This window comes from Eurytemora carolleeae, unplaced genomic scaffold, assembly GCF_000591075.1.
Source record: "Eurytemora carolleeae unplaced genomic scaffold, Eaff_2.0 scaffold39, whole genome shotgun sequence".
NCBI classification, from domain to species: Eukaryota; Metazoa; Arthropoda; class Copepoda; order Calanoida; family Temoridae; genus Eurytemora; species Eurytemora carolleeae.
The window spans coordinates 211,699-226,584 of NW_019396056.1; the positions used below are offsets into that span (position 1 = coordinate 211,699).

The 14,886-nt window shown below is 31.9% G+C and overlaps 1 protein-coding gene across 1 annotated transcript in view; it reads right to left on the minus strand.

Moving 5' to 3' along the window:
- Positions 1–14,040, minus strand: part of LOC111707148 (potassium voltage-gated channel protein Shaker) — a 44,381-nt gene extending 30,341 nt beyond the window's left edge. The window contains exons 1-4 of the mRNA XM_023480181.1: positions 13,667–14,040; positions 7,495–7,591; positions 5,640–5,694; positions 4,843–4,911 (exon numbers count right to left, since the gene is read on the minus strand). Of these exons, the coding sequence (XP_023335949.1) occupies positions 4,843–4,911; positions 5,640–5,694; positions 7,495–7,591; positions 13,667–13,817 (372 nt within the window). The 5' untranslated portion in view covers positions 13,818–14,040. The remainder of the gene's footprint in view (positions 1–4,842; positions 4,912–5,639; positions 5,695–7,494; positions 7,592–13,666) is intronic.
- Positions 14,041–14,886: the final 846 nt, after the last annotated feature.

Consider the following 14,886-nt stretch of genomic DNA (forward strand, 5'->3'; position numbering starts at 1 on the left):
TCTATTTGTCTGTTTGGTTTGAGGACGGAAAGAGTAAATGGTTGCGTCGAATTGGTAAAACTAAAGAAAAGGATATAAATAGCAGGCATATCCACTTAAAATTACATTTTATACGTTATAAACATAAAACTAAGCGACTTATAATCAATTTTCAAAAGAGTGTTATTTTCAAAATATAAAAATTACAATAAAACTATCTTTCACACGGCAAATTTAATTCAGATGAGAAGATGAAAAGCACCCTCAACTAAACTTTCAGTGCTTAACACTGACCAAAGGAAAGGTAGGGTTTAGTGGGGAGTGACAGTGCATTAATCGTTAAGACGAGATGATTTCTTCAAATATTCTTAAGATTTCATGGGGTTGTTGACTTAATTTAAAATCAGAGTACTAGATTTACCCCTGAATCCTAAATAGGTCACATTAATTTTCCGGAAGCAACTCTTTGATTTCTACATTATAGAAGAATTTCTATTTTTTCTAGATAGAAAAGTGAACATATATATATATATATGTTTTCGTACTTTTTATCAAATCCATCATTATAAAAAATACAAGGAAAAATTGTTCTCTTAACCTTTGAACTGAAGTAATCCCCAATTTCAAACGTTAAATTCCATCGGATTTACAACAGTGCCAGCCATTAACATTTTTATCTTTTTTTCTTTCCTATAAATTGTTGAATTCAGTTAATTTTCTCTTTTACATTTACTGTATGAAGTCACTTATATTGAGAACCAGCAATTAAAATATTTTGGTGAGGCGAAGGTTTAAAGGATATCTATGTGAATCGGACGCAACTCATTAGTTGATGGGTCACTTGAAAACACGTCTACAGTCCCTTTAACTGCCAGTGAAAGTTACGTTTAAAAAATAATCTCTTTTAGTTGTAAGTATATTTGTCCAATGGCAAAGAATGGAATTAAGTGAATCAATAAATTAATGATTAATCCGTGCAATCTTTAATCTTTAATTTCTCATCTTTGGTTACTAAGGTAAGGAGAAAATTTGTTAGGCCTATCAAAAATGTTAAATCTATATAATAAAGCTCTTCGCTTTTAAATATATATTTGTAAATATGTTAGCTATAGCTAGCCGGCCAAACGATTGGACCAAATTGAGTGAAACTTTTTGAGGGAACCCATGGGTAACAAAGGATAACAAATTTCGATTTTTTTCTATAAAATTTGAAATTTTTTGAGGAAGCCCATGGGTACCCTAGGATAAAAAAATCGATTTAAAAATAAAACGGTTTTTAAAACTTTTATTCGAGTGTTTTTAAACTTTTACGGGCAACGCCGGGAACGTCGGTCAGTCCCTTATAAAGTGGTTTAATAAAAATTGCTTCTGAAAAAAATCTCTTAAAATTGCATTTTGAATTATTTCTTTTTCAGCCTTGAACACTAGAAAAATAAACTTCTGATCAGAAGAATTGCCTCAAATATTAGAAAATTGTTCAAAGGTTGGAACTTTTAAATTTTTACTCACTTCAGGAAATAGTGTTTTCTACATTTGTTATGCTATGTTATTTCTATATATTAAGTTATTCACTTTTGGACATCACTATAGACGAGCTGGTAACATTGATGAATAAGAAACCACACAAAAGTCGTGCTCTTGGTAATTTCAAGTGACCTTAAATATAAAGAGGGACATACCCGATTTACAACGGTACCCTTTAAGTATTCAAACCTTTAAACCTTAAATCCTTAAATCCTTTAAACCTTTAAACATTTAATCCTTTAAACCTTGAATCCTTTAAACCTTTAAGCCTTTAAAACTTTAAACCTTTAAACTTTTAAACCTTTAAATACTTTGTTTGCAAGCTGTATCAAATATAAAATATCAATAGTCACTTTCTTTTAAGGCATTTCGATGCCATTTTTATGCTAATTTTTGAAGTGCAAACTTTTTTAAGGAAACCTAAATTTCGATAACTTTAGGTTTGTAACATGACTAAACAAATTAGCAAGCTGTTTTATTACAATAAACGAGTTATTTTTGTTATGTACTCCGACGGATTCCAGACAGCCATAAAAATTCAATATTCAAGAAAACTTCATCTTTGAGGTTTCACCTTATTAAATTTATTTGTACCCCGAAACATGTAAATTTTAGAAAGGTAAAATTTATGATTTTAGCATTAGTTAATAAGGCAACATTTTTTATTTTTGCGTGATGAGCTTACAGCCTTGTTCACTTTGGATTTGCGTGATGAGCTTGCAGCCTTGCTCACTTTGGATTACTTTAACTATTTTTTTTAATAAAAAATGCGTTGAAAACTATTTCATAAGTTTAAAAATCATCTTGCAAGGACTTTCAGATTTAATAATAAACTTTTAGTGTTAAATATTCCATGTCATTTTTAAGATTCTTTAGGACTAATTTTCCAAACCTTGGGTTAAGAGTTGAAATTATTTATTTACGTTTCATGTGATGTTAGATTTCTACACTTATTAAATTAAAACTGCCTAACGAGCAGCTCTTGACAGATTCAAAATATTTTACCAAACACGCAGACGAGGAAATAAATTGTTGTCAGCTATCAATAATGTTGTCAACCGTGACAACCAGGTTGTCAGAGGTAATAATTTATTAATCTTGTTGTCAACGGTCAATTATGTTTTCCGACGATCTATACAGTCAAGTTCTCAGCGATCAAATATGTTGTAAGAAAGGACAGTCAAGTTCTCGGCGATCAAATATGTTGTTAGTAAGGACAGTCAAGTTCTCGACGATCAACTAAGTTATCAGAAAGGACAGTCAAGTTCTCAGCGATCAAATATGTTGTTAGTAAGGACAGTCAAGTTCTCGGCGATCAACTAAGTTATCAGAAAGGACAGTCAAGTTCTCGACGATCAACTAAGTTATCAGAAAGGACAGTCAAGTTCTCAGCGATCAAATATGTTGTTAGTAAGGACAGTCAAGTTCTCGGCGATCAACTAAGTTATCAGAAAGGACAGTCAAGTTCTCGGCGATCAAAGATGGTATCAGAAAGGAAATTCAAGTTATTAGCAATCAAATATGTTGACAGTAAGGACAGTCAAGTTCTCGGCGATCAAATATGTTGTTAGTAAGGACAGTCAAGTTCTCAGCGATCAAATATGTTGTCAGAAAGGACAGCCAAATTCTCGGCGATCAAAGATGTTGTCAGAAAGGACAGTCAAGGTCTCGGCGATCATGATGTTGTCAGAAAGGACAGTCAAGGTCTCGGCGATCATTATGTTGTCAGAAAGGACAGTCAAGATCATGATGTTGTATGTATTTTTCTGATGATCATTCCTCCACTCTCAAAGCACTTACTCCCGTTTAACTGTCCTTCTATAAAGTATTTTCATTAAACACCTTTTATAAACTTGATACACCAAAAATAAATTATCTTAAAATTATAAAAATATGAAAAGTTGAAGTCCTCTTTTCCTTCCCCCATCCCTCATATATTTCTCCCCCTTCATTTCTAGATAATACATTGCATATTTTATTTGAAAAAACATTATTTTCATGAATAATATTATTTCTATATGAACTAACCCTTAAATATTTAAAATATACACGAATATATTTCTAAGTTTATCAATTTACATAAAGTATTTTGTAATAACAGATAATGGTCGTTTTATGTAAATCTTACAAGTTGTTGAATATTTTCTCTAATATATGTACAAAATGTGTACACTGTACATCGTACATTTAAACTTTACTTTATGCAGAGCTGTGATCTTTAAATTTATTAGTGCACTGAATTAAGATTTGATAGAAGCAAACTAAAATAAAATTTTGATTTTTGAAAAAAAAAGTTGATTTATTTTAGCCTATATTACTCCCCAGGCAAGACTCAATTCCTTTCCATTCAAATTCCAAAGGTATTCCAAATCCCAATTATTTCAAATGCGCGATCAAAACCCTCACTCGATGTAGACTTATTATTTAAGTTCAAATTTTCCTGTAGTACTCATATTATAAACTTCGTACAATGCATAATTTTGCAAAGAAATTTAATTTTTGTCACAAACTCTGAAATTGTAGAACTTTGTTATTTCAAACTATGAGTTCTGTTGGATTAAATAATCTAAGTTTAAAATATGAAAGGTTTACCGCATTATATAGATATAAGGATCAGGAAATTTGAGTTTGTGGCAAAAACTGAGTTCCTTTATGTGAAAATTAAGAGTTTAAAAGGATAACGTCCTATTAAAAGCGCGCTAGGACCCGAAGACATTTTTTAAACATGCTAATCTTCTAACAAGAACTAGATAAACCTTGGTTCAGTCAGGTATGCGGCTAAATAGTAAACTGTGTTAGGATAGTCCAAGTATAACTCTCTTGGTGCAACATAAATTCTTATATAAACGTTATTTTGAATATAAAAGTTGGTTAGAATTGGTTCAGAATTAGAATTGGATCAGCAGCAGACTTGGATAAGTATAAAGATTGTATTAACATTATAGTTGGATATAACCATTAAACATGGGGCCGGAAAAGTTTAAATAAATCTATTTCAGAATTTTATTAACGGTAGAATTTGCCCAATAATATAATCAAAATTTGACTACAATTAAGATTAGATCAACGTTAGAATTAGATCATTAGATCAATTAGAGCAAGATTTAGACCTATGTAAAATTTGATAAACATTGAAATTATATCAATTTATTAATTTATTAGTAGATTTAAATCAATTAGAAATGGAAAAACCTAACTGAAAGTATATAATAATCCTTTACATTGTTGAACTGTATTATTCGGGGGAAAAAATAAAAAAGGATCAATATCCAAACATGGAACAATATTAAAAGAGGATCAAAAAAGTAAGCTGCTTCAAATATATATAAAAAAACTTACGTTGACTATAACCCGTTCGCATGAATGATGATCATGAGCTACAGGATGGAAGTGATGCTGTCCAGTGTACTAATCATCAAACACATCATAAAAACATTCAATTTCGTGTTTCACATTGAAATTATGAGCTTGTATAATCCTGTGGAGGAGCGTGCTACACAAATTCAGCAAAAATAAAGAAATACAAATTGCTCTATCAACTATGTTTGGAATTGCTAATTAACCTTTCATGGGGGGGGGGGGGGGGGGGGTATGCAGATAATACAGACAACACAGTTAAATAGAGTGAACAAGGGTAGACAGAAAAGAAGAATATTGGAAATAATGACTATCTTCATTTTAAACATTTAATTACTAGTTGCTTAAAAATTGTAATTTGTAAGAAATATTAAAATAAAAAATACCCAATTTGTAAAAAAAAACAATGAAATTATGAAAAAAATTTGCGATCGTTGGAAATTTATTGGGAAAAAACATTCAGACCATTATATTAATTTATTAAACATTAAACTGCCATTTAATAATTTGACAGAGAAACCAGTATCCAGTACAAAAATTAGCTTCCCTGTACTTACTGCCTTGTACAGTGTAGTGTGTACCTTGTTAATCAGTCTGTGTGATGGTTGTGAACGATGTAGACTATGTGAATGTTTGTTTTGTGTGTGTGTGTGTTTTTGTGCGTGTGTAGATAAGTAATAGGGCTGTGTGTGGATAAATAATGTGTGTTTATTTATGATGTAGACTATGTGCGTGTTGTGTGTTGTGTGTGTGTGTGAATAAGTAATGTGTGTTTGTTCCTGTGGATTCTGATGAACACCTTCATCTTCCCCAATAGAGATCTTAGGTAGGGACCTGCAATAGAACATACTGTTAGGTAGGTAGGTAGGTGGGTGTGTATGTATGCAGGTAGGCAAGTACAGGTATATAGGGTAGGTATGTAAGTAGGTAAGATATAGGTAGGAAGGTATATACGCGTATAGTTAGGTAGTTAAGTAGGTAAGAGGTAGGAAGGTATGTATATAGGTAGGTTAATCGGTTGGTAGATAGGAAGGTAGGAAGACAAGTAGGGAGGTAGGTACGTAGGTAGGTAGGTAGGTAGGTAATTAGGTAGGAAGCCAGGTATGTTGGTAAATAGTTGGTAAGTAGGTACATAGTGGTAAGTAGGTAGATAGTGGTAAGCAGTAAGTGGGTAAGTAGACAGCTAGAAAGGTAGGTAAATAGGTAGATAAGTAGGTAGATAGTAAGGTAAGTAGGTTGATAAGTAGGTAAGTAGGTAGCTAGGTAGCTAGGTAAATAGGTAGGAAGCTAGGTAGAAAATAAGTTAGGTAGGTAGCTGAGTAGGTAAGTTGGTAGTTAGGTAGGTATTATGGATAATGGAGATGATTATGGATTTGGAGAAATTGCAACTAACTTATTAGTTTTAAATAAAGTTTCCATTTTGTCTTATATTAAATTCATTATAAATATATATTTAAGCTTTTCTTTTTATTATTTCGAGGTACACTTGATTCTTGTTTATTATGTGGTTTTTATATTGTTGTGGTTTCTTACAGAACACGCACCTGTCTCTCTATTTGTTCTTGTAATTGAATTTTTTTTTTACTTTTCTATCTATTCTCAAATAATGTTGTTTGAACAAAACAATATTTAATTTTCTTTTAATGAAAAGTTTAAAATTGAAAAGAAATATAGTTTCCTACAGGTTACAAAAAATGAAAAATATGAAAAACAAGAAAAAAATTGACAAGATTTAACAAGATCAGAAACGGAGACGATTAGGGGCGGACAAGATCAGGAGCTGACAAGATCAGAAGCTAATATGATCAGAAGCTGACAAGATCAAGAGCTGACAAGATCAGGGGCTTACAAGATAAGAAGCTGACTAGATCAGGAGTGAACTTATGATCAGATGCTGATATAATCAGAAGCAGACATGATCAGAAGCTGACATGATCAGAAGCTGACAAGATCAGGAGCTGACAAGATCAGAAGCTGACAAGATCAGGATTTAAAAAGATCAGGTGCTGACGAGATCAGAGGCTGACAAGTTAAGAAGCTGACAAGATCAGGATTGAACTTATGATCAGAAGCTGATATGATCAGAAGCAGACATGATCAGAAGCTGACATGACAGAAGCTGACAAGATCCGGAGCTGACAAGATTAGGAGCTGACAAGATCAGGAGCTGACAAGATCAGGAGCTGACAAGATCAGGAGCTGACAAGATCAGGAGCTGACAATATCAGGAGCTGACAAGATCAGGAGCTGACTAGATCAGGAGCTGACAAGATCAGGAGCTGAAAAGATCAGGAGCTGACAAGATAAGGAGCTGACAAGATCAGGAGTTAACAAGATCAGGAGCTGACAAGATCAGGAGCTGATAAGATTAGGAGCTGACTAGATCTGGAGCTGACTAGATCAGGAGCTGACAAGATCAGAAGCTGACAAGAGCAGAAGCTGAAAAGATCAGGAGCTGACAAGTTCAGAAGCTGACGATATCAGGAGCTGACAATATCAGAAGCTGACAAGATCAGGAGCTGACAAATCAGGGGCTGACATGATCTAGAGCTGACAAGATGAGAAACTGACAAGATCAGGAGCTAACAAGATAAAGAATTTACAAGATCAGGAGCTGACAAGATTATGACTTACGAATTTTTTTGTTGCTCTGCAGCTGTATCCTGTACATCAGCTGTTAAAGCTGTCACTGCTGTCCCGGATACAGGAGTTTCAGTGTGATCAAGTAAACCTTGAAATACCAGTACATTTATATTACGGTACATAAACAGTAAATTTATCCCCGGACCCCCTCCTGAACACCAATCAAGGGGTCCCCTATACCTATACATCAATCAACCTGTAGGTGTTTACCCCACACACCCTCCTTAACACTGATCAAGGGGTCCCCTATACCTATATACATCAATCAACCTGTAGGTCTTCCCACACCCCCTCACAACTTCACCATTGGAATTTCTCTCTGATATTTTATTTGAGAAAGATTAATTATTCTCTGGAATTTATTCTTGAAAAGATGTATGCAAATTTAAAAGCTTATAAAGGAATATGTTGACTATTATTTCAAGTTCCCCCCCCCTTATTTTCAATAAATCTAAATCTAATTTCTTTTTGTTGTAGATCCTGTTCTTCGCTTGTAATTGGTTTGTTCCGCAGAAGATAAATGTTGGAGAAACTTTAAATAAAATGTTTGGAAATATTAATTTAGAAATAAAATTATTTTATACAAAATATTATGAGCATGGAAAACTCAAATTATTTATTACACAGTACACACACAAAGTAACTAGACCTCAACATTATTAATGTAAACATTATTTCATTAATTAATTTAGATCTCCTTCATATATATTTTGTAATTTCCAGTAAACCTGAGAAGGAAAATATTGTTTTTTTATTTTGTTTATTTTTCATTTGTGAGACCTTTCAAACTTTCATTTTAGAATTTAAAGAATCGTTAATTTTCAAAATTTTTAACAAATTTAGTTGAAGAAATATTTTAGTTAGTCGTTAAATAAAAAAAGTATTTTGGCATTGTTCGTTCCATATACTCTCACCTCCTCCTTCAAACGTTTTCCTTTTGTTAAACTTGTGTAATTATACTTACTCCGCAGTACACAATTGAGCAATGTTGTTTATACAGAGACAAGTTTAATGACATAAACTAATTATGCTGTAATTACTTTATTTTCTTCAAGAATATTATTAACAAGCTAAAAATATTCAGCATAACAAGGGACTTCATAGCAATCAGGAAAACTTTTATAAAACAGAGTTAAACAAACTTATAAAGATTCTATAAAACAGTGTTTTTGACAAACTTATAAATTGTCTGCTAGACAAACTTATAAGATTTTTATAAAACAGGGTGTTCAACAATTTCAGATTTTTTTAACAAGGGTTTTAAGAGAAGCTTTTTAAAACAGGGTTCTTACAAAACCTGAATAGAGAATTCTAAAGCACTATCATTTTATAAAAAAAAATTTTTGTGTACGTACTTAATGGAGTAATGGTATTCTTATCTAAAGATATTTTCCTCTAATTTTTAAACTTTTTTCTTTTCTCCAATATTTCGATTCATTAATTCAGCTGGGTTAACCGTGTGGAATTAATCTTATTAAAATCATGTTTCATTTAGAATCTAGAATCTGGAATCTAGAATCTGGAATCTAGAATCTGGAATCTAGAATCTGGAATCTAGATTCTAGAATCCAGAACCTAGAATACCTAGAATCATGAATCTAGAATCTAGAATCTAGAATCTAGAATCTAGAATCTAGAATCTAGAATCTAGAATTTAGAATCTAGAATCTAGAATCTAGAATCTAGAATCTAGAATTTAGAATCTAGAATCTAGAATCTAGAATCTAGAATCTAGAATCTAGAATCTAGAATCTAGAATCTAGAATCTAGAACCTAGTTACCCATCAAAATTTGAGACCAATCAGTCCAGGGGGTTTCATGAGTTATGATTTGACATCAAAACAACTACTTTATATACAACTAGCTTGGGAACCCAGCGCTGCCCAGGTTACTACAAGTAAACAACGCTGTTTACCCGCACTTTAACGATTTTACCGGGAAACTAAAATTTCGCGATTAAAGTCGACCCAATCCCGTGGGTCTCCCGAGTTCCCCAATCAAATTTTGAGGCAAATCGATCCAGGGGTTTCTGAGTTATGATCGGACAAACAAACAGACAGACCAACATACAAACAGAGATTACAACTTAATATATATAGATGCATATATAAATATGTAGATATCTGTATGCATATATTTATATATATATATATGGCTGGTTATGATTGTATTAATTGTCTATGATCGAAGGCTTGTGTTGTGTCCTAACCATAAATAAATCTCTATCTATGCATTTGTATACTAAAGAACCTTTTCTTGAAATTATAAAATATGCAGTACATTACATCTTATACATTGCAGTACATTACATCATATACATGGCAGTATATTACATCAAAAACATGGCAGTACATTTCATACATTTAGTATATATTCAAACTATTGATTTTACTTTTTTTTAATTATTCCAAGAAGGGTTTAATTTCAAAGCTTTGTACAATTCAGATTTTAATCAAAACAGCTATAATTAAAACTTTCAACAGTTTATTGCGTTTTTTACCCTACTGTATTGCACTGGTATATTTTGCAAAATTTGTGAGAATTTTGCACACACATATTTAATAGATTTTCAAATATTTGAAAATCACCCAAGAGCAGAATTGTTTAAATATATCCGATTATCTGAAGCTGTTTGGCTTACTGGGTGTTATGTATCTTTATGCTACACATTTGTCATTTCTCTCTAAAAAGTTTGTAATCAATGTGTTTCGAATCAAATAAAAATGTTTTATCGGCGACACTCCCTTACATTGGCATATTATTACAAACATACATTTTTTAGTGCAATAAAACGACGCTTAGCAGGCGAAAAATCTTAAGCACACTTTTGCAGAGACACCCTGTATATATTTTAATATATATTTGAAAGTATAGTGCATATATGACTATGCAAATGAATATATAAATGAATATATTCCCCTCTCTCATGTCGTTTTCCAACCCTTTCAACTTTGAACATCACAATATATATAGTAATATCTAAGAATCAATTTGAGTTCAAAGAAATACTGATACTCAGAAATATAGAATACGGGGTAAAGAACTTTTGCTATAACCGGTACACTATTTAGTTAACTGGTACACTTTTATACTTAATCTATTCATTGGAGGTGAAACAGTAAACTTTTATATTCAATCTATTCATTGGAGGTGAACCAGTACACTTTTATACTTAATCTATTCATTGGAGGTGAAACAGTAAACTTTTATATTTAATCCATTCACTGGAGGTAAACCAGCCACTTTTATACTTAATCTATTCATTGAAGGTGAACCAGTAAACTTTTATACTTAATCAATTCATTGAAGGTGAACCAGTAAACTTTTATACTTAATCTATTCACTGAAGGTGAACCAGTACACTTTTATACTTAATCTATTCATTGAAGGTGAACCAGTACACTTTTATACTTAATCTATTCATTGAAGGTGAACCAGTAAACTTTTATACTAAATCTATTCATTGAAGGAGAACCAGTAAACTTTTATACTTAATCAATTCATTGAAGGTTAACCAGTAAACTTTTATGCTTAATCTATTCATTGGAGGTGAACCAGTAAACTTTTATATTTAATCTATTCACTGGAGGTAAACCAGCCACTTTTATACTTAATCTTATCATTGGAGGTTAACCAGTAATTTCATCTATTCATTGTTGGCAAGCAAGTACATGGTCTGTTTCCTAATAAATGCATGAAAAGTTTAACCACGCTAATTAGATCAAAATTATGGGGCTTAACCCTCATTCTTTAGAGACAAAAATAAGATTTAATAATTTTAGTTTAATTTCCTAAACTAAGATTAAGTAATTAAGAAAACAATTGAACTGTGTTGGTGTTCGGATGCGTGACTGCCTTAGAAAGAGTAAAGAGGTAACAAGGGTTCTGAATGTCAATGTAAAGAGGTAACAAGGGTTCTGAATGTCAATGTAAAGAAGTAAAAAGGGTTCTGAATATTAATGTAAAGAGGTAACAAGGGTTCTGAATGTCAATGTAAAGAGGTAACAAGGGTTCTGAATGTCAATGTAAAGAGGTAACAATTTCAACAATCTTTCAACACGGAGTTATAATAAATATTTTGTATTTTTTCAGGGTTAGATCGGTTTCAGACAAATTTTGGGCCGGGCGCTGTGGCTCTGGCAGACTAAGAAGGCCAAGCATCTGTGGCTATGATAGGCAAGGAGGGCCGTGTGCTACGGCCACACAAATTATATGTGTAAAGAATTATCTAAAAAAATATTTTTCTTTCTCTATTATAATGTACAGGCTACAGCTCATTATAATTCTAAAACTGCTGTGAGTTTATCTATTTTAACGTAAATTATCCTGTCTGTTTGTTGGAATAAAAAGAAAAACTATTCTACTTGCTGAAATGTTCTGTTTACTTTTATACTTTTATTCAGAGCCATAAATAAGCTAAGTTTAAGGATAGAAAGATATAATTCTTACAAACAGTTTTCCCAAACTTGAAGAATATTATAATTCTGCTTAAAGGAACTGTAGATATTATTTCAAGTGGCATGTTCTTTCTGTGATGGAAAAATTAAAAAAAATGGAAAAGTTCATGCTTTTAACTTAAAATATTTAATTTTTTGTTTTGATTCTTTTGTGACTTGTGCACACTTCTGCTTCAGACAATGAAGGAAGTTGGCTTTTTAAGCTAGATAAACGACGATATATTCGACGTTATTGATTTTATAAAAGTAAAATGAAATTAAATCAAAAGGCTCTTTAACTTCGAACTAGGAAAGACAAGGAAAGAATGGATTTGGAAATAAGATTACTAAATTGAAACCGAGAAAGAAATCTTTTAATCTTTTAATGCTTTAAAATCAAAGAATTTGAAAAAAATTATGTTGTAATCCTTGAAAATCTAAATTTTGGAAACTATTTAAAACAAAAATTTTAAAAGGTGCGTTTTTTGTTTACAAATAGCAAAAACTGTTTAAGTTTTTATTTTCTTATATTTTTGATTTGTATACTGTCTATCTGATCTTTTTAGGTTTAAAATGTTCTATATTTTCTGTTTTTATTCAGAAATGTCAGATGAAATTTCAAGTTTGCTTTTGACTGGAAGCAATTCTAAAGTGTGCGTTCATTTGATATAAATTGTCTTTTTATTCAACATTTGAATTTAAGAGAAGAAAAAGGAAGATATATTGTAGTTGGTATGAGAAAAGGCTAAACTTGGTTAAACCACGCAAACATTTTCGTGTAATGTTCAACAAATTGCTTTTTAACAAGTACTGAGGCCGAATTTTAAGAATTGGTTCCACTTAAAATTGTATTCAAATTTTCAAGATTTAAGCGGCGCTCAATTGAAACTGGTTTTCGAGAGGATTTGAGACGCGACTTAAATTCATTAAATTCGGACACAGAGCTTATTAGACTGACTAAAACAAACGATTAAAGGAAAGAAGTGAAATATTTCTCAGTATTTTACAATATATATTTATAAACGTATCACAAGCATGATTTAGAATTATGTATATATATATATGTAGGTTTCTTCCAGCTTTATATTTATCTTTCTCGGACTTTTCAATTTTAGTTTTAGAATTGCCAACTCAGGATTTTTGAATTTGAAGAAAAAGATAAGAGAAAAGGGGAAGCCACAGTTAACAAAGGAAACCGGAAGAAATTAAGGAAAACCAAAAGAAACCAGGAGAAACCAGGAGAAACCAGGGAGACCAGGAGAAACCAGGAGAAACCAGGAGAAATCAGGAGAAACCAGGGAGACCAGGAGAAACCAGGAGAAACCAGGAGAAACCAGGAGAAACCAGGGAGACCAGGAGAAACCAGAAGAAGCCAGGAGAAACCAGGAGAAACCAGGAGAAACCAGGAGAAACCAGGAGAAACCGGGAGAAACCAGGAGAAACCAGTAGAAACCAGGAACAACCAGGAGAAACTAAGAAAACCAGAACAGTCTTGACCGCAAAGATGATTAGAAAATATGTGCGTTATCTCTTGTATGTTTCAGGCTAGGCCTATAATCTCTGAGAATGATCAAGGTTACTTTATGCACAAAGTAACGATCAGAAAAAGGACCGAAAACCGGAAATGTGACAATTTTATCAGTGACAATCCTGGTAAAAGGAATTGATTCTCGTCCGAATATTTATAGCCTATATAATTTGGAGTTGAATAAATGTAATGATATTTCCTTTGAGACCAGTAAACCATCCATTCCCCACATCAATCCGTCCTTTCTTCACAAAGTTTAGTTTAAAATTGTTTCTATTGGTTGAATGCTCGCCATCACAGGGACCTCCGCCACGGTCACCAAAACTGTAAAGTCCGGCGATATTCGCCATTTGGAGTTAAACTGCCATTTTGAGGAAAGATTTTTCCAGATTTTCTGCCTTTTTTCGTTTCTTGTCTTTTACCAAAGGCTTTTTCATCCATTTTTGAAGCATGCTCGATTGAATCACTGTTAGTTAATTCTTTCTTTTACATTTTATCCAAATTATATTTTGAAGTTTGTCACTGGATCTCTTGATCACAACAATCGATAGGGATCTTTATATTTCTGGAAAATACAATTATCTAAATATTTTTAAACAATTTCCTACTTTTGATACTAACACCAAGCTGAAGTTTTAAACGGTTTTAGATGGGGAGAATATAATAATAACTATTTTAAAGTTTTCAGAATAANTTCATATTTTTCAAATAGTTGTAAATAATTAATGCTTTATTTGATATTTCTAGTATGAAGAATATTTATTTATTGTGCCGTATAAACACTTGTAACCAATTATATGAACAAATGATAAAATAAAGCTTTAGACTAGAAACTTGCAAACTTTTCATATTTTCATATAAAAGCCCAGAACAGTGTTCATCAAATTCATTTAAGAATGTAAATTCTCCGTATGGTTCTGACATCGTTTTAATTAAACCTTGGTTCTTCAAAACTCTGAGAAAATTAGATTTTAACTTTATTTATCGAAATTAATTTATATTGTTGTAGCTCTTGTAGGAATAATTAATACTTTCCAGATTTAAGTTTTAGAATATGTTATCAATCCTATTAATGAAGCATATTGATATAGCATATACATGTCCATAAGAAAAATTGATTAAACAAAAGAAACCAAAGTATGAAATATATACATAAGATTAAGGCTGGTAAAGTGTCGTTACTCTTAAGCCTTCGATTGTGGCCTATGAAGGATCGGGGGAGGGGGGAGGATTGTACACATTTTATTGATAAGCTGGCAGCAATTGGAAAACAATTAAGTTTCACATGTCAGACCTTCCAAATAAATTCCAACTTTGGTTTACCATATTTATAACTGTTTAGATATAACTAGTTCAAAGCAGTCCTTGTACATCATAAAAAAAGATTGTACACAAACCCTGCCAGTCTCACTTATAGCA